Raw genomic sequence first — 22,487 nt, 5'->3', positions numbered from 1 at the left:
CCAAATTGTCACATCTCAGCCCGGGTCCCCCCCACATCCCGAGCTCGACTCCGTTGTAGCATGATATTGTCCGCTTTGGGCCCAACCACACCCTCACATTTTTGTTTCTGGGAACTCTCACGAGAACTTCCCAGTGGGTCACCCATCATAGGATTGTTCTTGCGTGAACTCGCTTAACTTCAAAGTTTCGATGGAACCCGAAGCCAGTGAGCTCCCAAAAGGCCTCATGCTAGGTAGATATGAGAAATACATATAAGACTTACATGATCCTCACCCCTGGGCGATGTGGGATCTTACATACCAAGAACTAGTATAAATAAAGGTACAAAGCGGAGAAAAGAACACATTAAAAAACTTTGATCCCCTTTTTCTCTTTCTTTGCTGTCCCTATCCACCCTCTAATTAAAAGGAAAACTAATGAACAAAAGTTTGAAAATTTTGAGTTTTAATCAGAAGGATAAAAAAGTATTGTAAGTGAATAGTATCAAGAGTGACTTTTTAAAGTAAAAATGTCATTTTCGTTAAAAGTGAACAATACCGGAAGTGTTTCATTAAAACTCCCCTAATTAAATCTTCCTTCAACATTAAATAAATTTTTGGGTTCATTAAAATACCACTTTGCTTTCTTTTTACCTTTCACGTATTATTTTTGTTTAGCTGTTTTTGTTATGGGTCGTGTAGCTTTCATGTTTTGCTGGCTCCACCCACACCATAATCTGAATAATTCTAAGTATTCCGACAAAGTGGGGTTTCTCGAGCAATATGGGTAACCAATTATTCATAGACATGTTTTACTACAGTCTACAACATGATGCAATTATTAACATGCACTTGTTAACTACTTTCCTCATAAGCTAAAAAACAAGACCAAATGATTTAAAGGAAGGCTCTTCTTCATCAGGGAAAACGCAGAGGAAAAAACCCAGCAAAGAAAAGACATTTCCAACAGAAACAAGATCGACAAATTAAAGGTCAAACCCTAAAACAGCGGTGATCATTTGAAAAATGGAACTTCATCATGATCATATGCTCATGGGGCTTTGTGGATCATTCAAAGCTGTAATGGCTGTTTCAATTTTTATCTTCAAATGATCTTTTTCTTCTTCGTCTGCCTGCAAAATCAATTGAAAATTAACTATTATTAACTAGTGCCGTACAAATTTAGAATAATAATATCGATTGTAATATATAAAACCGAATTAGATGTTCCATCTTGATTCACTAATTTAATATGTGAAGCATCGACTCTGAATGCTGTCGAGATAGTATGATGATGATGCATATGATGAGATGCATGGGATAGTTCTAACCTAATGCGTAGTGGACAAACCATGACTACTTGCATAAATAATATAGAATGAAAATCTTTACGATGGCGTAACCAAAAACATAAATGATAAATTAGTGGAAGCGTGTTTTGATAATTGTGGTCAGCACCACTTCATGGAGTTGAAGTAAAAGAAGAACCAATTTATGAATAAAGACAAGAAAGAAAAGGAGATTTAATTTGTTAATAAAACAGAACACTACTCCGAAATATTAAAATTAAATTTATTGCAAAGGAAGGAGCAAATGGTGGAAGGGTTTAAAAATTAAAAAAAAAATATATAAATATATAAAAGTGAAATAACCAAACAAAACAAAACAAAACAAAAAAATGTAACAATCGAGCTTTCAGGTCGTGTTTTGTATTCTTCCTTGGAGATATGACAAAACAAAACAAGAAAAAGAAATTGCAGCAGAAATGGTACAAGTTGGGACCATAAACGGAGTTTTTATTTGGTTGAGTAAAGGATAGAGAAACACTATCGCACATAAGTCCTTTTTTCCTATTTTTAGGGCAACCTACTTCGGCCATTTAACATTTTTGGTTAGCTGCCCAATGCCCATATGACTGATTTTGATATGAGCGCGTCTTATGTATTATTATTTTTTTGTTTGAAAAAGGAGCACAATTAGTGGCAAGTCATGATTATCCATCCATTCCGAGCCTGGAAAGGCTATGAGGAATTTCACATTGACTGTGCCACAGTTAAACAAACTCACCAGCTCGAAACATCGAATCCAAAACCTCCCACATTTTTTTGTTTATTGGGAAGCCGTAATCCGCGATCTTTCCACCGGACCACTTCATGTGGTTTACTTTCATAAGTTGTTAGCGTGCATGCATGCAAATCATTCGCAAACTATTGGTTAATTCGATTTCACGCCTATCAGAGCATCTTTTAATGAAGATATGTAAACTTGAGAAGTAAAAATTTATTTATATATTGACCCCTCGACATTACAAATTTATCCAATACAAGCTTCCAACTTTCCTGGATTTGAGTTTGGGTAGTCTATAGATAGGTCTCCTGTCAACTTCCATACTAACATATTATATCCCTCTTAATTAGCGAATGAGAAAATGTATCCTCCCATTACGTATCACCTCCATCACACAATTCATATCACCATGAAATTTGAATAATTAATTTTGAGTTTTTATGGTTTTGAAATGAATGGAGCGAAGTCACTTAGTTATAAAAGCATAACAATATGGTAAAAAATTGTAAAGTTTTATGCCCTAATGAGGTTTGAACTTCTTAAAGACGCATAAAAAGGAAAAGATAAAATAAAACTGAGTAAAAATAGAAAAGGAGGAAATAAAAAAAAAAGTGGTCTTATATTTCATGTCACAATAACAGTGCAATCTATAGTTTAGATAAGTTTGCTTTATTTATAGATCGTTATGTGATTTGGATTGAATATCCTCCTCACATAATTTAAGAGATCTTTAAAGTGTAACCGTCCGTAAGTTAAATTAAACTATATTATCGTTTCAACTTTAAATAAAAACTTGTCGACGAAATTAATGAAGTTAGAGTGAAAGAGGAAGACATGTTAAAGTGGAAAATCAAAATGGGGTCGTTTGATCACTTTTGTTCATCGAATGGTTTTATTCGGGCACTCTGGATTGCTCTAACTAGCCACATCACATAATGGAGATCGGTCACTTTATTCAAAGTGCTCTCTGTTGGTTTACAATTCTTGTGCTTCTGGTGGACCCTCAATTTTACCTCTTTCATTACTATTATCTCGGCTATTATTTGGATTAAAATATGACATTCTATCACTATCTTCATCTCAAGTGGCCGTTTAAAAGAGTGTTATTATTGTACCACGATCTGTGTTCAAACTCCATTAGCTCTCTAATTTAACATCTAATCACTTTCTTGATCTCTTTTCCTTTTATTTAAATGTAATATTACTTATTTGTATACGACTAAATATAATATTACTTATTTTAATCTAACATCTTGTTTCACCATGTCATATATATATCAGCTGATATGTCAATAAACATTTAATTATACTAATTAATATTATAAGTTGAATAATATGGTTAAAATTACAAATGTCTCTAGGGTTAAATATTATTTTTTTGTTCGAAAGAATCTTTTTGCTTTTTTTTTTTGTTTTTATGGATGGTCAAAATATTTTTAAACAATTGAGAAATTTAATTTTTTTTTTTTTCAAAAGTTGGGAAATTTAATTGAGTCACTATCGCATAGAAACAAATTATTTGTTAATTAGCAAGTATCCCATAATTTCAGTGTTATTCACCAATCATATGCTATCACAGTGACATTTCGTTCCTAAAGGAAAAAAAAACTGGCCAAATGTTGTCACAATGACACTATCGCTCCTATAAAAAAAGCCGGCCAACACGTACTGAATTTGCTATTCATGTAAATTACCAAACAAATTGCAAGTGACTAAGTAAATTAATTAAAAAGTAGTAAGGAAAAAGTAATTTACCTCAACGAAAACCGTCTTCAAGACCCTTCCGGAGAAAGCAGTAATATTCGCCGTAATGATTTTGAGCTTCAAAGATTCGAACACCTCGCACAATTTTACCATTGTGTCCGTTCTTTTACTGCATGTCAAGCTCACCACCAACGTCTTTTCACCCATGTATGTAACCCTAAGCTGTAAACAAAGTCACACATGATTAATGAATAGATTATTGCATATGATAATATAATATTACCTCACTAATTAATTAATTAATTAACATGTGTATCGTTCATTCTTTTTTAATGTTCAAACGCCATTGTCCCAACGGCGAAGCTTTTCTAAGGCGTCGATAGCCATTTTTTTGTAAGGAAAACTAATGAAAATGGCTTGAAAACTTTGAGTTTTAATGATAAGGACAAAATAAAGAGTAAAGTGAATAGTACCAGGATTGACTTTTTAGTGTAAAAATGTGGTTTTTCGTTAAAGTGAACAGTACCGGAAGCTTTTCGTTAAAGTTCCCTTTTTTGTAAGGTTGTGTTTGGATGATTGACTGAGTTAATTAATAATTACCTCGAGGATTTCGATTGTGGAAATTCTTGATCCTCCACAGTCGTAGAGCTGCTCAATTTTCTTCTTCTTTGATCTCAACAGGACCGGTAGGTCTTGTTCGAAATCGGAACCCGACTTTTTATTTGATTTTCCAGATTCAATTAGCTCAACTATCTCTGTTTGAATTCTTCTTTCTTGTTCATGCAGCTCTTGGATATAGTCAATGGCGTCTTTGATTACAGAAGCCTTGTCCATCTGTCCTCCAAACCCAACAACAAAACCAAATTTGTAAAAAAATATATAAAAATAAAGAGATATAAAACCCAAATCATGAACACAATTCTCTTTAAAAATAAAATAAAATATAGGGTCATGTTGTTATTTGATTGTCATATTATAATGGGAGGAAGCAAATTAATAAAAGAATAGTAATCAACTGCTAACCTTGCAGTAATTAAGGAGAGAGAATATTGTGCATGAATTATTAAGATTAACAATTTAATTAGGGAATTGTTATTAGCACTTCAAAAATTTTATTCTACCCTCCTCAGAGGTATATTTTTTTCTTCTAATTATAAAACGTTTGGAGTGCCAAATGAGATTTTTGGAGTGCTAATGACAATTCTCTTTAATTATTGTATGGCTAACCTTGCTAATGTTGGGGACCACTGCTCTAAGTGCAAACAGCCTTTCATTGAGCTTTTTCCTCCTATTCCTCTCAGACACAACATTCTTGGAGGAGGCCATGAAGGAAGCTGCTCCGTCCGGCGAGCTCGAATCGTAGTACCCAGAAAACGCCTCATCCAAATCCCAACTGCCGAAAATTTGGTGTCAAAAGTAGCATATATGTAACAATTCATACCATGTACTTCTTAATTCTGGGAAGAGAAAAAGTAATGTTTGTTTTTTTGCAAATACCTGTCAAGCTCTTCGGTTTGTAGGAACATATTGGTTTCCCAGTAATGTTTGTACTCATCTCCAATGTTGTCCATGGCGGACTGTAGAGAGAGAGAGAGAGAGAGAGAGAGAGAGTTCGTCGGAGATGAAAGCAAAGGTATTATTTTGGGAGACAGTGAGTGAATTTTATAAGTGGAGGGAATTGTATTTTACACACGTGGGGAAAGAGGAAGCTCTGATGCTTCTTCCTAGAAAAGATCTACACCGTCCAATGAGTGAGTCTTCATTGTAAGTCTGAAATTGAAAATGTGGTCTACAAGGCCGCGTAACAAGGACAGCACTGTAAATAAAAAGGCTGAAAACTACCTTAACTTTGCCTCTTGAGGTTACGACAAACAAATAATAAACAAAAAGATAAGGCTGGTACCAAGACTTGGCGTGTTCTTTGAATTTTCCTAACAATTCGGCTGGGATGGGAACTTCCAAATTTCTGTTCCTTGAGTGCGATCGAGGAGAAAGTCCACACGCCTATTGCACAACGGCAGAAATATGCCTTTACCAAAAAAAGAAAAAACGGGAGAAATATGCATTAATAAGGAAGTTGAGTGTTTGATATTATTTCCTTTTAAAACTGATGTACGTATGAAAAATTGTGGACAAGTTTGGTATGGTAGCAGTGGTGGTAGTGGTTATAGTGGTGGTGGTGTAAGGTTGGTAGTTTCATCGGCAAAATTATGGTGACAAAGATGGTGATGGTGGTGGTGGTGATGGTGATGGTGATGGCAACAATAGTGGTGGTGGCATGATGGTGGTGTTGGTGATTGGGGCTGTAGAGGTAACAATGGTGGTAGCAATGTGGCAGCGATTTTGGTGGTGGTGGTGGTGCTAACAACGATCATGGTGGTGATGGCAGTAGTCGTGTAAAGATGCTGGTAGTGGTTACTTTGTTCCTGTTTGGACCCAAAACGTTATTTTGGGCCGAGCTCAGAAAAATCCTTGGCCCAAAGGTGTTTGTTTAGAATCTTATCATAGGTCGGCGCTGTCAAGGTTGGCCGAATCCTGTTACGAAGAGGATTATTTCGGATAAAGGTGAAGTAGTCGAGACCTAGTATGATAAGGAGTCCTAGGGATGCTGGGACTTGGGAGATGAATTTGGCTCGTTTAAAAGGTGGGTTCAAAGTCCCAGTTGAATTAGGAATGGCCGAGTCCTAGTTAGATTAGGTTAAGGAGTCCTAATCCGAGTGTGGTTCTAGCTCGGCCATGAGAGAGTTTATTGCTATAAATAGAGAAGGGTGTGCATCATTCAACCCTATCCAATTCAACACACAAACTGCCAAACGCAAACTCTCGCTCTACGCGAAACCTCTCAACAACCTTGTGATTTTTTTTTTCTTGCCGACACATCTTTAGTTTGTATAAACAACTCTGTGAAGGCAACTGGTGGCATCTTCAGTTGGATTAACAACACTATTGTTGTAGAATCAGCCGACCGCGGAGTACCTTCAGTTTGGATAAACAGCACTGGGTCGATGCTGACTGGTTATCTATCCAAGTCTCGGTCAAGAAGGATTTTCGAGTCCTTATTGGCATAGGTCATCTCACTAGCCTTCTCGGCGAAGTGAGGTGTTACAGATTACTGGGCTTCGCGCATTCAATGCTGAGTTGTTTTATGATTGGATATTCACAAGTAAGTTTTAGAGTTCAACATTCGGACGCTCGGAACACATTTACCATCAAGACATACATCTCTTTTGAGTACTTATATTCGTATAGTTTGGAGCCAATTCGGCATGCTTATACTCTTACGAATATAATCACTGTTACCGAACCCGGTGCCGATAATCTATGAACTTCGCAAGACGAGCAGCCTTGTCTTTAGGCTTTAGAACCTGAAGGCCGAGACGTGTTCCTTCCTCAGCCATAGTCACGAGATCAAGAAGTTAGCAGCGCGCTTAACGCAACATCAACACATTTTACTCTCCAGTCGAGCTCGGCCGACAAGTTAGCACACCCCACACACAATCGAATGATGTAGTTAGCTTATTAATTACTCAGCCTACTTACCACGTAGGCTTGGTAGTTTTTAGGATCAACAGTTCCTCAAGAGAAAAAATGTGTGTACAAAGATAATAATGTCATTTTAAAAATCTAATAAAGAGATTATAGGAATTAAAAATATTTATTATAAGATTAGCTCTGCTTTTATGAAACGAAGTTCAAAAGAAACCTCTGTTGATGAAAATTTTGTACGCAGTTGAATTGCCGAATTTCTACCTACAAGAGAACAAATGTTGTTAGCCTAATTAACGAACACCAGAAGAAGGGGGAGGGTGTCCACCATGTCTGAGTTAGAAAAGTAGTTTGAGAGAAGATAAGAACTTGAGAGAGTTCTGAGAAGTAAGTGTCGATTATCGATTTTTTGTCTGACTTGCCTATTTATAGACTTGAACCCTAACAAGCAGTTGTGAGGGGAAGTTGCAGGCCATACTTGGTAGATCTTAATGTTCTGCTAGTGATTGGTGCATACTAGTCCCCACAGTCCTGCCAACTAGTAAGCATGAAGGTCTTCGTTGGTAAGAGCGTAGACGAGTCGAACACCCAAGGGTAGACTTCGAAGAGTCGGCTTTCCGCCACCATTTGACCGAGTATAGCCTGGTGCCAAGTGATATCATGGGCTTGAAGCACTTTTGATATATGGTCGTCCAAAGGCCTAATACTTACAGGAGTCAGGACATACATATGTTACAGTCCTTCATAAAAGGCAAGTAAATGCCATGTTCCCTGAAGTGGTTTGTGGTTTTGTTGACCTTAACAACTACCAAGGCTGCTAGTCTCGTGAGGTTTGTGGTTTCGTCGGCGTCGGGTTCGGTCACGGTGATTATATTCGTAAGAGTATAAGCACGCCGAATTGGCTCCAAAGTATACGGACACAAGTACTCAAAAGAAATATACGTCTTGATGATGAATGTGATTTGGCCGTCAGAATGCCGAACTCTAAAACTTACTTGTGAATATCCAATCATAAAACAACTTGGCATTCAATGCATCGAACCCAGTAATCTGTAACACCCTACTTCGCTGAGAAGGCTAATGAGATGACATATGCCAATAAGGATTCAAAAATTCTTCTCGACCAAGACTTGGATAGATAATCACTCAGCCTCGACGTAGTGCTGTTTATCTAAACTGAAGGTGCTCCGCGGTCGGCTGATTCTACGGCAACAGTGCTGTTTATCCAAACTGAAGGTGTTCGCTGGTTGACTTCACAGTGTTGTTTATCCAAAGTGAAGATGTGTCAGTGAAAAAGAAAATAAAAATCTCAAGGTTGTTGAGAGGTTTCGCGTAGAGCGAGAGTTTGCGCAGGGCAATTTTTGTGTTGTGTTGGGGAGGGTTTTGAAATGTTGCACAGTGTCTTGTATTTATAGGGACGAGTACACGCTGGTTGATAAGCTGATAAAGACTCCCAAACTATTAAAACTCTTCCACTGACTTGAGCCTCAGATAAGCCTTACTACTCCCAAGACTCTGAACTTATTCAAAAATGCAACCAAATTCGATCCTTGTGTTTAGTCTTATCACATTGAATCCTAAGATAATCTGCATGCTTGGATTTGAACAAATAACCTTCATCTAAACAGCCACCAATTATATATATATATATATATATATATATATATAGTTGCTAGCCTTTCACACGGCATGCAGGCCAAGTCCATCATCAATTCAATTCATCTGACAACATCCATAAATAACCTACCCTACTTAGGTCTCCTATCTCACCATTATCCAAGCCTTGCAAATCCCATGCTATGCTACGTGATAAAAATCCAAGCCGAGTTGCTCCAATCCACATGGAACACTGCTAACAAATCCAAATTAAATCGGATTGTTCTGCCCGTCTCTACGTTGGGGCTATGATTTTTATCCCATTTATTTTGTACAAGAAAATCAAGATAATTTATTGAAAGATAATTATTATGATTAAAAATAATAATATTATCTCTTAACAATAGCAAATTATCTTAAATTTCTTATTCGACGGTTAAGAACCATGCTCACTCAACGGCCTCGATTACTCGGGCCGATGGTGTAAAATCGGGTCCAAACAGGTTTACTCATGACGTCAAGGATAAAATTGTCATAGCGAGCATATTGTCCACGTGTCATTCTTCTATTGGATTTGGTTAATTTATGGTTCAACAAATGCCCCAACATTTGCTTTTGTTTAATTAGGAAACAAAACAGAGATGTACTTCCTAATTGCATAGGAATTTTCTTTTAAGAAAAGGTAGGTTTTAAAGTCTTAGTAGTAAAATGTTTCCTTTTTCTCTCCCACAAGAACTTAATATGAATAGGAAATAACCTTGTCTGAATACCTAAAAAAGTTCAGGGTTTGTGTAGAGCATTAAAAAAGAAAAATTCCAGGTATGAAAATTTTTCCTTATTCTTCTTCTTTCCATGTATAATGGGGCAGCAGGAGAGGCCCTCTATCTCTTATTCATCTGGCAGCAGCACGCGAGGTAATGTTGGGCTGCTCAAAGAGCAGTAGCAGGTACTGCTCGACTGGGTTGGAACATGGTTACGCATGCGGGCCTGGTCTGATGATGCCTGCGGTTAAGGGCTGAAACACGTGGGAGAGTTGGCTAGCATGGCGTGCCAGCTGGCGAGGAAGCAAGGTCACTACTTAGAGCGAGTCGTGGGTTCGGCTGGTCGATTCGGGTTGGTTTGGCAACAAGTTTCTTTTCTTTTTTATATTTTTTATATTTTTAAATTTTCGTCATTTTTCCTATTTCAATCTAACACCAATCCATCTCCAGCATTGCTATCAACAGAAGCAATATTGGATTAAACTAGGGTCTTGTGGGCATCTTATGACTCCATTAGGGCTTGCGTTGTCTTCTTCTATATTCCCCTAAGCTATAGGCCCACGCCTCATAAAATGATAGATCAGACTGGACCTGTGCCCAATCCTTCCTTAGATGCTATTAGACTTGCGCCCATTCCTCCCTCAACAACTCCATTGACTACAACCTCCACTCATCCTATGCTCATGTGGCTTTGTGACGACATTATCCAACCAAAAAGCTGTACTGATTAGGGGTGGGCACGGGTCGGGCCGGGCCAAATTTTGAAAGGACATGATCGGATCGGGATTTAAAAGAGACGGGTCAGGCCTGGTTGGAGATAACATTTTCTAATATAGGAACCAGACCTTTCCCGGCCTGGTTAAAATTGGTTGGTTCGGGCAGGCTCCACGGGTACATTGGTTTTTCTTTCTTTCTTTTTCTTTCTTTTTTGTGGAAAAGAAAAAAAAAATAAACGGAATACGTTTAGATATTCAGTTATGCCTTGTAAACGGAATGCGTTCAAATAAAATTTGCATTGAAAGGGTGTGTGATCTCTAAATTTTTGCAAAAAAATCTCAGAAGATGAATCATTTATTTCTTTAGTGTTTGGAAATTCCTTAAAATTCAATTCAAACATGGCTTTCAATTGGAAAAACTACGCAGAAACAAGTGGGAGAGGAGTATCCGATAGATCCCTTTTATTTCGTTGAATATCACATAAGTACTGGAACAACTAGAAGTCTAGAATAAGTGTAAAGATTGAAGAACCCCAATGGCAATGCACTAACTTGAAATTCAGATCACATTCAAATCAACACGAAAATGCACCATATGCAAACCAAAGTTAACTTGATTTATGTTGAGAGAACAATAATTAGATACCATTTGTTGTAGGTGAACCTGCCGCTGGTCATTTTCTCTGCTAAGATCTTTCCACTGAGCTTCAAATTTCAATAGGGCCCTGCCCTACTCGAAGAAGGACTTCTCAAGGTGGTACCTCAATTCTTGAAATTTTGATGCAATTTTGCTATTTAACAGCATACAAAATGAACAAAAATAAATCTAGTAAGCTACTACAGGCCAATCAAATTGTAACAAAAAGAAGTGAAATTTAAAACATGTAGCCATTATCAAAGGCAAATGGAATCATGGGTATTTGATAAAAAAACTCAAAACTCACCAATTGCATTATCTAATTCCTCTGAGCAGTTGGCTATTTCAGAGCTCCAGCACAAAAACCCACTTGGGTTTTGTTTTATATTTCATATTTTTCCATTTTTGGGGTGAGAAGAGAGCTGGGTTTTGTGAGAGAAGAAAATCACGGAAACAACCTTCACAACAGAAAGCTAAAAGATAGAAAATTGATGGGAATCAGAAAAAGCCATCACAACAAAAACAGCCTTCATAGGCAAAACATATCAAACACTTGATGCGCAACTCGGAAAAATCCATCACAACGAAAAGCTAAAAGATAGAAAATTGATGGGAATCGAAGGTTACCGAAGGAATTAGGGCTGTTGAGAAATGATAGAGGAGGTGGAGGCAGCGTAGGGGTCGGTTCTTAAGGGTTGTTAAGCTCTAAAGATGGTGGTGGAGGTGGAGCCGGTGACTCGGAGTCTCAGTCCGACGATAATGATGTCGTCGATGAGGAAAAAAAGAGAATCGAGAAGATCCTGCATACCCACATGTGGATCAGGAAAATCCGCCAAAACGGTTCGCTACCCATTTGGATTCTCACCCAGCTGCCAAATCCCATTGAATTGACGGAGAATGACGAAGGGGGGGATGACGCACGCTTGACGGCGAGTGGTAGACTCTCCAATGACATAATCAAGGGCTTGAGACATGAGAGATTAAGAACCTAGGGTAAAACTAAAACTAACGATTCAGATTAGAGATGGTAGCTTACTCATTAATTTGGTCCGTCCATTTCAATTACAAACGGGCCGGTCTGAGTACCCGTGGTTCCTATACTTCAGGAATCGGCCCGAACTGAAAATTTCAAAGGCCCGCCCCGTTTCTCTTTTTTAAAATTAGGAACCGACCTGTACCCACCCCGACCTGCGGTTCATGTACCCGTTTGCCCACCCCTAGTATTGATGGCCATGTGTGGTATCATTTTCTGCATGCTTTTTTAGCTTATCTTGAAATTAACAAAGTACAAGCTTTTTACAGGCCTCTAAACATCATCATTAACGCCTAGCCATGATGGAGGATGCTCTATTGCATAATGACACATGGTCTCTTGTCCATTTTCATCCAGTCAGAACACTGTTAGATGCAAAAGGGTCTTGCATATGAAGCGTAACCCTAATGACTTTGTTGAAAGATGTAAAGCTCGTCTTATGGCTGAGAGATTTCATCAGTAACTAGGTATGTCAAGATATTTAGCCATGTTGTTAAACATACCACTATTTGCATGTTCTTAGTCTGGTTGTTTCTCGAGATTGGCTTTTCTTCCAACTGAATGTCAAAAATGAATTTCTTCATGGCTTTCTTCAGGAAGATGTCTACATGGCTCATCCCTGTGGCTTTGTTGACCATACTCGTCCTCACCATTTTGGTCACCTTCATAAATCTCTCTATGGTCTCAAACAAGTTCCTCGTGTTTTGTTCAACTAGTACTGTTGCCTCATCTCTTGTTATGTTTATGCACCTCACTCACACTATCTTTTTGCTTCTTTATGTGGAGGGTATTGTTGTCACTGGTAGCTCTTCCAATCTGGTTACCCAATTTGTTGATCTACTTGGTAAGTAGTTTGACATTAAGGATTTAAGGTCATGTCAATTACTTTTTTGAGCTTACAGGTTAATCATGACATCACTGGCCTACATATTCACCAACTTAGATATGCTCATGATCTGCTTATGAAATTTGATACGATTTCCTATAAGCCAACCTTGACCCCTCTTGCTGCCAAGGTTACTCTCACTGATACCGATAGTTCTTTACTTGTGTCTCCCACATCTTTCTGTGAGTTAGTTAGCTATTTGCAGTATCTTATTCTCACTCATCCTGATATCTCTTTTGTTGTTAAAATTGTTGCTCAATACATAAGTTCTCTTATACTACTCACTTGGTAGCTGCTAAGATGATCCTCTATAAGGTACTTTAGATTTTGGTATACATCTGCTACTTTATTTGCTTATTAGGATGATGATTGGGCTGGTTGTCTAGGAACTATTTGGGTTCCAATCTTATCTGGTGCTCCAAAAAGTAGCCTACTGTCTCTCGCTCAAATGTTGAGTCTGAATATCGTTCACTTGCTTATGCGTGTGTTGAAACCACTTGTATTTGCTTTCTTCTTGGTGGGCTTGGGTTGGATTGCTTTCTTTGATTTTATTGCATTGTGATATTTTGAGTGCCGTTTATCTTGCTGCTAATCCGGTCTATCATGCTTGCACACGTTAAATTGAACTAGATTATCACTTTGTTCGTGAAAAAGCTACTCTTGGTAGTCATCATGTTTGTTATATTCCCTTTGCTGATCAACCAGCCGATATTCTGACTAGCCCGTCATTAGCCTCGTCATGGATTCCTCCTTAATTAATCTAGGATCCTCTCCGTGACTATAACATGTATCATGTAATTAATGTAGGATTTCTATATATCTAAGAATTAATATATCCTTATATATGTTGTAGTATTTTCCACATATTAATATGAACACCTCGTTACCGTTATTAGCACCTCATGATGAATGTGTTTCGTGTGGCCTTTTTGTACTAACAGATTATATGAAACAAGCGCTTCCTCTTCTGTATGTAGCCACTACTAACTACGCATTATGTTCCGATATATTGTCTTCAACTTAATCAATCATTTTCAGTATCCTAGATGGAGGATAAAATATCCAATGGACTTCATAGTTTGTGATTTTTTATTTTTTTTAAATGCATTGGTACAATTAGTCGTGAAAGACCAGTGGTATTTTTGTTTTGATGTTTGACTTACACATAACAGTCCTTTTGACTTGTATGCATGCATCCAAACTACATCAACAGAGGAACATGAAAAAAGCTGAGCAACTACCCTGAAACACAGTCATCATACTTGCGAGTCATTACCAACAAATTGACATCTTGATGGTCATCTGCATCATGTGCCCCATTTTGTGCGTGTACATATATATATAGTGCCCCTTTGTCGAGGGACATTTTAAATAATTTTATTTGAGGGAAGCATTGTGGTGCTTATTCAAATTTTTTTAACGATCCAAACTATTAATATTAATTTATTACATCATTCATATTTTTGTAAATACTTAAACAAATTCAAAATCATTAAGACATTCAATAAAGAAATTAGACATAAAATTAATAGCTATTGTAATCAAGGGCACTGTTTTTCACATGACTATTTTTTAAAACAATTAAGCTTCTGACATAAAATCAAGGCTACTATTCTTCAAGTATATTCCTATTGTAGTTAAAAAAGGGTAGTGTTATTTACAATTGTTTTTACCTCTCACACATCCTTGTTAATTTTTGTCAATGATATTCTCAGTTCATTTAATTCGACAGTTGAAAATTAAAACAGGTATGTGAGTAGTAAAAATAAGTGTGTGAATAGCACCACCCTTAAAAAATAGTCTAACCTAGTTCTTTTCGCATTTTTCAAGGTGTGGACCAAATATGATCGGTTGGATCAAATCTAAAACAGCAGAAAACAAATCAATCAAAACAAGCTTAGGGTGAAATCGGGTCACAAATGACCCGTTATTAAATCAAAGATGGTGCCCAACAATAGTTAATTTTTTTTTTCAACTTAAACACTTGGACAACAAATTATATTCATCCGAACTAATGGAACTTGTCTGAACAAAATAAAAATATATACACCACCACATATTCACAATATAATACTTGTTTTATCGACTACCATTGTTCTTCACCAGTCATTCTACACTAAACAGATTACTTGGACAACCAGTGAATCATCCAACGCTCCCTAGACATTGTGCACCCTAAGCAACATGTTGATTGCCATCCTCATTCGGAATGCAAGGAAGTTATTCAGATTAATAATATCGAGAGGAAGGCTAGCATACAAGAACTCTATCACTTTTAAAGTGAAAATCCCATAGTCCCCCTTGTGCCACCAACAAGTTTCAGAAACAATTCACACACAATTCAATCACTTAACTTAACTGACTAACAATCCAATAAATTTTGAACTCACCCGTTGTTTTGCTGTGGAGCCCATCGACTTACAACGATGAACCAAGGTCCCTCCTTCACCTCCCTAAACATGCTTCAGAGGACATTGGGCAACACAAGAGATTGAAGCCAATTTCATCGTCGTTTTTCGGGTGTGGGTTGTTGATCTCAAGGAGTCGTACACAATGATTCTCGAAGCATTGAAGTTCATCTTGACAGCAACCCAATGGTGATGGAGGTTGAGGGGCATGTAAACCCTCTCAACGTCGACCAACCATGATGTAGAAAATGGCTCCCTCTCCCCTTTCACCATTTTCAAAAGAACATGTAAGAATGGAGTGGACAATTCGGGTTTCCGGCCTTGGATTGCCCTTTGAGCAGTCCTCGCAATGTGGTCACGCTCACAGTACAACACTAATATCTTTTGAAAAATCCCCATATTGCATTGAATCACAAATTTCGAAAGTGGGATTTTACTTCATGATCATGATTCATAAGTTCAGTGCCATGTGTATTTGTTTTATCTTTGGCATCGAATCCCTTCAGAAACAAGCATGCATTGTTAAGGCATAAGTTAGCCATAGGGTATTTAACCATCTCCCTCTGAATACTTGTTTTAAATAGTGCTTATTTTAGGAACTTGAGAACTTGAAGAAATGTGTGCAAGACATGGAACTTTGGATGTTTACTTGAATTTATGATCTTAGTTGTAATGTTTATTTTAAGTTGAATATTTCTTTAAAGTTTGGAATTTGGAATGTTTATTTTAGGTGTGGAAGACTTGAACTTTGATGTTTATCTTAAGTTTGGACTTTTGGAAGATTTGAACTTTGATGTTTGTTTAAAGCTTTGGACTTTTGATGATGTTTATTTAAAGCTTTGGACTTTGGAATACTTGATTGTAATTGAACTTTGAATGTTTATTTTCATTGTCTATTATTCTATTAGATATTTGAAATGCTTATTATATCGATTATGTTGGAATTGAACTTTGAATAGACAAAAAAAAAAAAAAAAAAAAAAACCGAATCGAACCGGGCTGAAATCGAATCGGAAACAACCTGACTAAACACAAACCGACAGAAAATCAAACCGAATCAAACTGAATAGTAATTTCGGTTGGGTTTTTGATTTTGGCAAAACACCGAACCCACACCTACTCTTGAACTCTACCTTCATGCCCTAACTTCTTTGACCTCACTCGTGTTGTAAGGTCAAAATACTTCTTTTGTGTGTCCTGGTTAAAGTTGATGTCAGCAGATGCTTCCAAACAACTTTGAGTAGAGTCGTTCAATAAGAAGTTTCTACAACACTGTTAATATTTAATACTACATCCGCGCTGATTGAGAAACAACTACCCATGCTCACATATCACTGTGGCCGGGCCACACAGCGCATCACTTCCGGGAGACGACCTACCTTTAGTGCAATTTTGTTTATGATTCATTATCATATAGATTTGAAGTGAAAATGGAGTGCCAGTTGTTGATTACCTGAACAGAAAAGAAAAACAAAATATAGTAGCCTAAGAGCATCTCTACATAGATGTCAAATGTAAAACATAAAAATAATATTTGACAGTTTATGTGGCAATTTGATATTTTGTACAATTTTTTCTCCTCCCGAAAATTTAAATGAGAATTTCATTCTATAATTGTTTTATCTCTTTGTTGGGTCCAATTATTTAGACCACCAATCAAGTACTTGGAATATAGAACACCATTTATTATGAATTGCATTACCGCTAATAAAATAGGGTAATGCTAGGTAGACATTTTTTAGACCAAATTTATAAATCATGTGATGTCTTATCAATAGAAAATAAGTACGTTAATCCACTTAGGTAATAATCTAATCATCAATAACCACAACATTTAATTTATAAAATATGGTTTAAATAGATGGTAGCAGCTGTCAAAAATGACATAAGAGGGTTGGCCTTCAATTGACTAACTCCATATAAGAAATTGAAGGCTTGGTTGGAGAGAGTCTTGCTACTATTTTTTTATTGTTGTATGTCTATGTGGCAGTTTTGATATCCCATTTGGAGATACTCTAAGCCCATGCACTTTGTGTGTGAGAGTTGTGGGTCGTATGCTATGATGACATGAGAGTGACAAAAGAAAAAAGCAAAAATTTGGTTTGTTTAAAATTATGTAACTGCATATAATTTTAATTTCCGATATAAGATCAGATTGTCTTTTCATCATCTTTTGGTTGATAAAGAGTGTTTTGTCTCTCCCTCCAGTCCCCTTCGGTCTCACTTTCCCTTTTTTCTTTCTCGCTCTAGAAAGAAGTCAATACAAGTTGTTGTTGCGACTTAATCTTGACCGTTCAAATACGAAGGCAGTGGCGGGGGGGGGGGGGGGATAACTTAGAGCATCTCCAATGGGAGTCCATATTAAGAATTTTAAGGGACTCCCACTATCAACTTTGATGAATTTAAGGCTACATCTAGCCCAAAAAGCAGGGGGACCTACATCAAATTGATGCCCCAGTCTTTTTTTTTAATTAAAAATGGGTGAGCCCCATTTCTAATTCCAAAACATGATTTTAAAGGTTTATTTTTCAATTGTTTGTTTGATTACAATAAACAAACAACAACTATTTTTTGTGTGTAATTGATTAAGAAAAATGTTGTGCTTTGTGTTTAAGTCTTAGATTGAAAAGTTCATAAAAAAGGTGATGAAATTTAACATTGCTAGTTTTAGAGGCCAAAACTGAAAAATATAAACAAACAACATACCTTAATTGTAAGGGCATTACAATTTTGTTATTTGAAAGCATAAACAAGCAAATGAACCTAAACTGGAAACTCATTACAATTTAAATGCTACAAACACAAGACTTAGCCTCTCTGTGCATAAGATTAAGGTAAGCGAATCTAATCCAATAGTGCATAAAATGATGAAATCTAACTTTACCAGAATTCGAATTTTTTTTAGGTTGAAAATTTCATAAATTTTTTTTATGATAACACGTCTAAAAATCAACTTAAGAAAAGTTAAGACAAAAATCAATTTACTGTGTAATTAAATTGCTTCCCACTCAAAATCAACAGTGGGCCCACTCTTTGAGTCTCTATATACAGTCCACACATTTAAGGTTTTCTTTGAGTTATCCGGTGAGTACCTATATATTGAGATACTTTGAGGACTTCTATTCAGACTTATGAGAAGTTTTTTGTCCCTATATTTACAAGGGTGGAGCCATAATTTTTTTCTTATATAATAATCAATATAAAAGAGCAAACATAGAATACAAACAATTCTTGAAATCATAGCCCTAACCGACAACTTCAAGGACTATATAAATAATTGGCCTACTAAATGAATCAAGAATAAGTAAATAAAGTGATTAGAACGTACCAAATGTTATATTCATTGGAAAATCACAACGAAAAGCAAGGATTGTGGAGATAGGGATTTAATTGTGAACTAAAAGAAAATTCTTTTTCTTATCTTGAGTAAGAAGCTAAATGATAAATGGTTTTTTTCTTTAATGAATAGGATAGAAGGGAGGCGGGGAGATAAAACTAGTTTATTATTTTTAGCATAAAAAAGTATTATTTATTATCAATCCTCTACTAACTATACATGAAATAATAACTTGTATTAGAATTGAGTGGGCTATATAGGCTACATGCATTAACATCAGCTGTTAAAGTAGTTTAAAAAAGGATAAAAAAAGGATAGTGTTATTCACACATTCTTATTAATTATTTGTCATTGATTTTCATCAATACATTCGACTCGAAGGCCAAAAAACCTCCTTGGGCTACAGCCCATCTTAGCCTTATGAGTGGCTCTGCCTATGTATATTTAGAAACTATACGGTTGTATGAACTCTATTTATTGTTGCCATACTCCTTTGTTAATGGGTGGTATAAATATATAATATATATTTATGTTAAAAAAAAGGTGCTCAATGTGCAGCAATTGGAAATTGGAAAAGAGAGAAAAATGGCGGCAACCAGTGACGAAGAAATGGATTCTCTGCTTTCCACTTTGGATCAAATCTACCAGGTACAAATCTTCCTCCTCCTCCTCCTCACTGTGCCACTTTCCTAATTCCGTTTGGCGTCCTCAAAATTCTCAGGACTTCAAGACCGGCGCAGCCGAGATCGAGTCGAGCAAATCCGCGTGCAATGCCGAGGCGAAGAAGCGAGAGGCTCTCGAATTCACCTGCAACAATCTCAGACAAGGTCAATTCGCTTCGCTTCGATTCACTTCTTCGAAACAATCAAATGCAGCTTTTTCGATTTCAGCGGTTAAGATGACTGAATCGGAAAGCGGTGATTTGATTTGTTGTTGCAGAAAACGAACGATTGAGCAGATTGTACACGGAGTCGTTCAGCAGTGTTGCTGATCAGCTCGAGCGGCGTACAAGAAGCCAGAGCTTGAAGGAAGAGGTGAAGAAAATGAGGGATGAGTGGATGAGTAAAGAAGAAGAGCACAGGAAAGCTATTGAGTTGGTTAAGCAAGATTATGCTGCCAAGCTTGATGATTTGGCGGCTCAAATTAGGTCAGTTTTAATATCAAATTTAACCCCTTAACTAAATTTGATTTGCAATTTTAGTCCATATTAAATACTTAAATCTCTTACAGAGTAAGATTTGCAAATTTAGTCCAAATTTAATGCTTTAATCTCTTCTGAGGAGTAATTTGATTGAACTTATTGAAGTGAAGTTGCAATAAATAGAGAAGTTGTAAAAAAAATTGCAACTTTTTAAGTTCACCCCCAAAATATAGTTCTTGGATATTTGTTATTCATGTATCTAGCGTCGCTAGATTGTCAATCAAAATCAACATTAGTGATGAGAAGTATACATAAATGAATCAACAGTACTGAAAAGAAAATCATGTTGATAAGAGTTTTGATGAAGTTACAGAAGATCAAAGGATGACTGGAAATAGAGAGAAATATGATGTCTATGTCCCTGAAAATATTTTATCAGCTAGTCGTGGTGAAGAATTGGAAATTCTAATTTGCTTCCGTTCTAAGAATAGATGTAGAAATGCAGCATTTTGTAATGGGAGTTCGGAAATCATGTCTAAATATATTGTTGTGATCAACATGTATAAGAGTAGGGTTGTTAGCAGGTTTGTTTCATTTAAATCAGACCGTCAATTTGAATTGTTGATCAGAGATGAGATATGTTTAAATATAAGGGTTTGATTGACAGCTTCACGAACTTACCACGTATGATGTCTGTCAAGAGAAATTTACTCTACGTACAAGCTAAGCTGTTTGCGTTGTATCAGAGGGTTTATGCTTGAGAAGGCAAAACATGAAGCAACCATTAATCACCTTCAACGGGATTTAGCAGCCCATAAGTCCCATATGCATGTTCTAGCAAGCAGGTTGGACCACTTGCAGTTGGATGTGGAATCGAAATGTGAGGTCTTAAATAACTCTTTTTGCTTTTATCTCTGTTAGAAGTATAGTTTAGAGCATGCTTAAGTTGACGTCATCGTTCCTTGACAGATATTCTTGAGATTCAGGATTTGAAGGACTGCCTCGCAATTGAACAGGAGGAGAAAAATGAGTTGAATAAAAAAGTCCAAGACTTGGAAAAGGAATGTGAGTGCGAGATTGCTTTCGGTTTCTCTTGTGTTCAAATTGTTTTATATGTGACTTGATCGGGCTTGCTTTGGCCTTCCTAAACAATTACATGCTAATGACTTGTTCGTACCTTGGTGTTGGTGCACACAGTGGTAGTTAGCAGATCAAAGCTAGTTGAACAGAAACAAGACTCAAACTCAACTTGGCAGGTCGAAATGCTGAAGACTAAGATTATGAAGCTGAGAAAGGAGAATGAGATCTTAAAGCGCAAGATACTTCCTTCAGACAAGGGCTAGATGCAGATGGGGTGGCTGCATAAGGTGTTTGATGAACTCAGATAGTTCATTCCGTCCCAGAACTTGACTGAAAGGATGTCATATATGCATTTTGTATTAGTTCAACAGGAGGGCCTCTGTAGATTAGTGGACAAAGTGGTTGTGCAAATTCGTAGTATGGAGTTTGGACTGGTGTATCAGAGTAAAGTTTCTTTCTTTTTTTGGTGTGGAATGTTGGAGTAAAGTAACACAGCATTTTTCAGATTCCTTGACTCTTCTATTGCTTATTAAGTAGTGGATAAGTTCATTAGTTAGGGCTCTTTTGGAGGTTCTACTCTATAAAGCACTTTCACTCACTAGTGTTTTGTCAGTAGCACTTGTTCGTAGCACTTCTATGAAAATGCAGATTGCACAAAAGTGCTTTTGATACTGAAGTATAGTGTTTGGATCCCAAATGAAAAAAAGCATTTCTTTAGTTGATATGCACTGTTTGTTTGAAAACATGAAAAAGGTTGATGTAAATCTTTAAAGGTTTCTGATTTGGATTTCAAAATTTTTATAACTCGACTGTGTTTGAACACCAACCTCCAGAAGAAAAGCAACACATCAAATGAAGAAACAAAAGCAACTGAACCTTTATTCAGTTGCCTCCCACTGCATCCCCACTCTTCATGCAAATAATGAGAACTTGCTCCTTGTTTCAACTGTGAACTGAGAATAGGCTTAGAGATCACCAGTTGTTCAGTTTTTTCTTTTTCTTCTCCAAGAAAAAGTTTGTTTGTGGTTGGTGTTAAGCATTTCGGTTTACAAGAGGATGAAGCAACAACCGAACTACCGCTGCTATTGATGTGGTTCCAAAATGAGTAACCAAGTTGTTTAACTGGGACTCTCTCTACTATTTTGCATATATGTATAGGTTTACTTACTTGAATACATTAATATTGTACTGAAGTATTTTAACCAAATTTTCTTAGGTGAGTACAGCCGAGAAAGGCGATATGATGCAGAGCTTCTTCCTTGCAGAAACGCTCTCGTATCTCTATCTCCTATTCTCATCTCCATAATTCATCTCTTGGATGAATGTGTATTCAACGCAGGAGTGCACCCTCTAAGGAATGTGACTCGACATGCTAGCGGAGAGAGTAATAGTACAACTGAACAGGACAGATTACCTGAAACATTTCATGGTAGGAAAGGACGGCCAGGATTCTCCTACACTTAATAAACTGCAAGTCCTTAAGGGTCCCCATGTATAAGATCCCGGGCCATATTCAACTGTGCTTTGGCATCTAACAGCCTTAGCAACTTGAACTAGATACTAAAGGCAGTGGAGCAAGTTAATTGTGAGGCGACGGTGAAATGACTGTGCTGGAAACAGATGGGGGTTGTCTTTTGGTTGCTTCTTGGTATATAA

At 36.9% G+C, this 22,487-nt stretch overlaps 2 protein-coding genes and 1 long non-coding RNA gene across 3 annotated transcripts; 1 reads left to right on the top strand and 2 right to left on the bottom strand.

Annotated features, from left to right (window-relative positions):
* Window positions 1–872: 872 nt before the first annotated feature.
* LOC103451048 (transcription factor bHLH35) lies at window positions 873–5,625 on the bottom strand. The gene is made up of 5 exons (XM_008390478.4): window positions 5,248–5,625; window positions 4,978–5,143; window positions 4,351–4,584; window positions 3,802–3,972; window positions 873–1,112 (listed from the first exon to the last, which is right to left on the bottom strand). Exons 1-5 carry the CDS (start codon window positions 5,319–5,321, stop codon window positions 1,023–1,025), a joined length of 735 nt encoding a protein of 244 aa, XP_008388700.1. The 5' UTR covers window positions 5,322–5,625; the 3' UTR covers window positions 873–1,022.
* Window positions 5,626–10,743: 5,118 nt separating this feature from the next.
* LOC103451059 (uncharacterized) lies at window positions 10,744–11,899 on the bottom strand. Its single transcript, XR_011577525.1, has 3 exons — window positions 11,574–11,899; window positions 11,254–11,419; window positions 10,744–11,100 (listed from the first exon to the last, which is right to left on the bottom strand). It is a non-coding gene; the product is annotated as an uncharacterized lncRNA (long non-coding RNA).
* A 7,053-nt stretch (window positions 11,900–18,952) lies between these two features.
* LOC103451065 (protein At-4/1) lies at window positions 18,953–21,337 on the top strand. Its single transcript, XM_008390497.4, has 6 exons — window positions 18,953–19,258; window positions 19,332–19,437; window positions 19,550–19,757; window positions 20,498–20,631; window positions 20,721–20,816; window positions 20,949–21,337. The coding sequence occupies exons 1-6, from the start codon at window positions 19,031–19,033 to the stop codon at window positions 21,092–21,094; spliced, it is 918 nt and encodes a 305-aa protein (XP_008388719.3). The 5' UTR covers window positions 18,953–19,030; the 3' UTR covers window positions 21,095–21,337.
* Window positions 21,338–22,487: the final 1,150 nt, after the last annotated feature.

The sequence above is a fragment of the Malus domestica genome, chromosome 16, assembly GCF_042453785.1.
Source record: "Malus domestica chromosome 16, GDT2T_hap1".
NCBI classification, from domain to species: Eukaryota; Viridiplantae; Streptophyta; class Magnoliopsida; order Rosales; family Rosaceae; genus Malus; species Malus domestica.
Note: the sequence above shows the minus strand (reverse complement) of the source record. Positions and strands in the feature narration are given on the sequence as shown.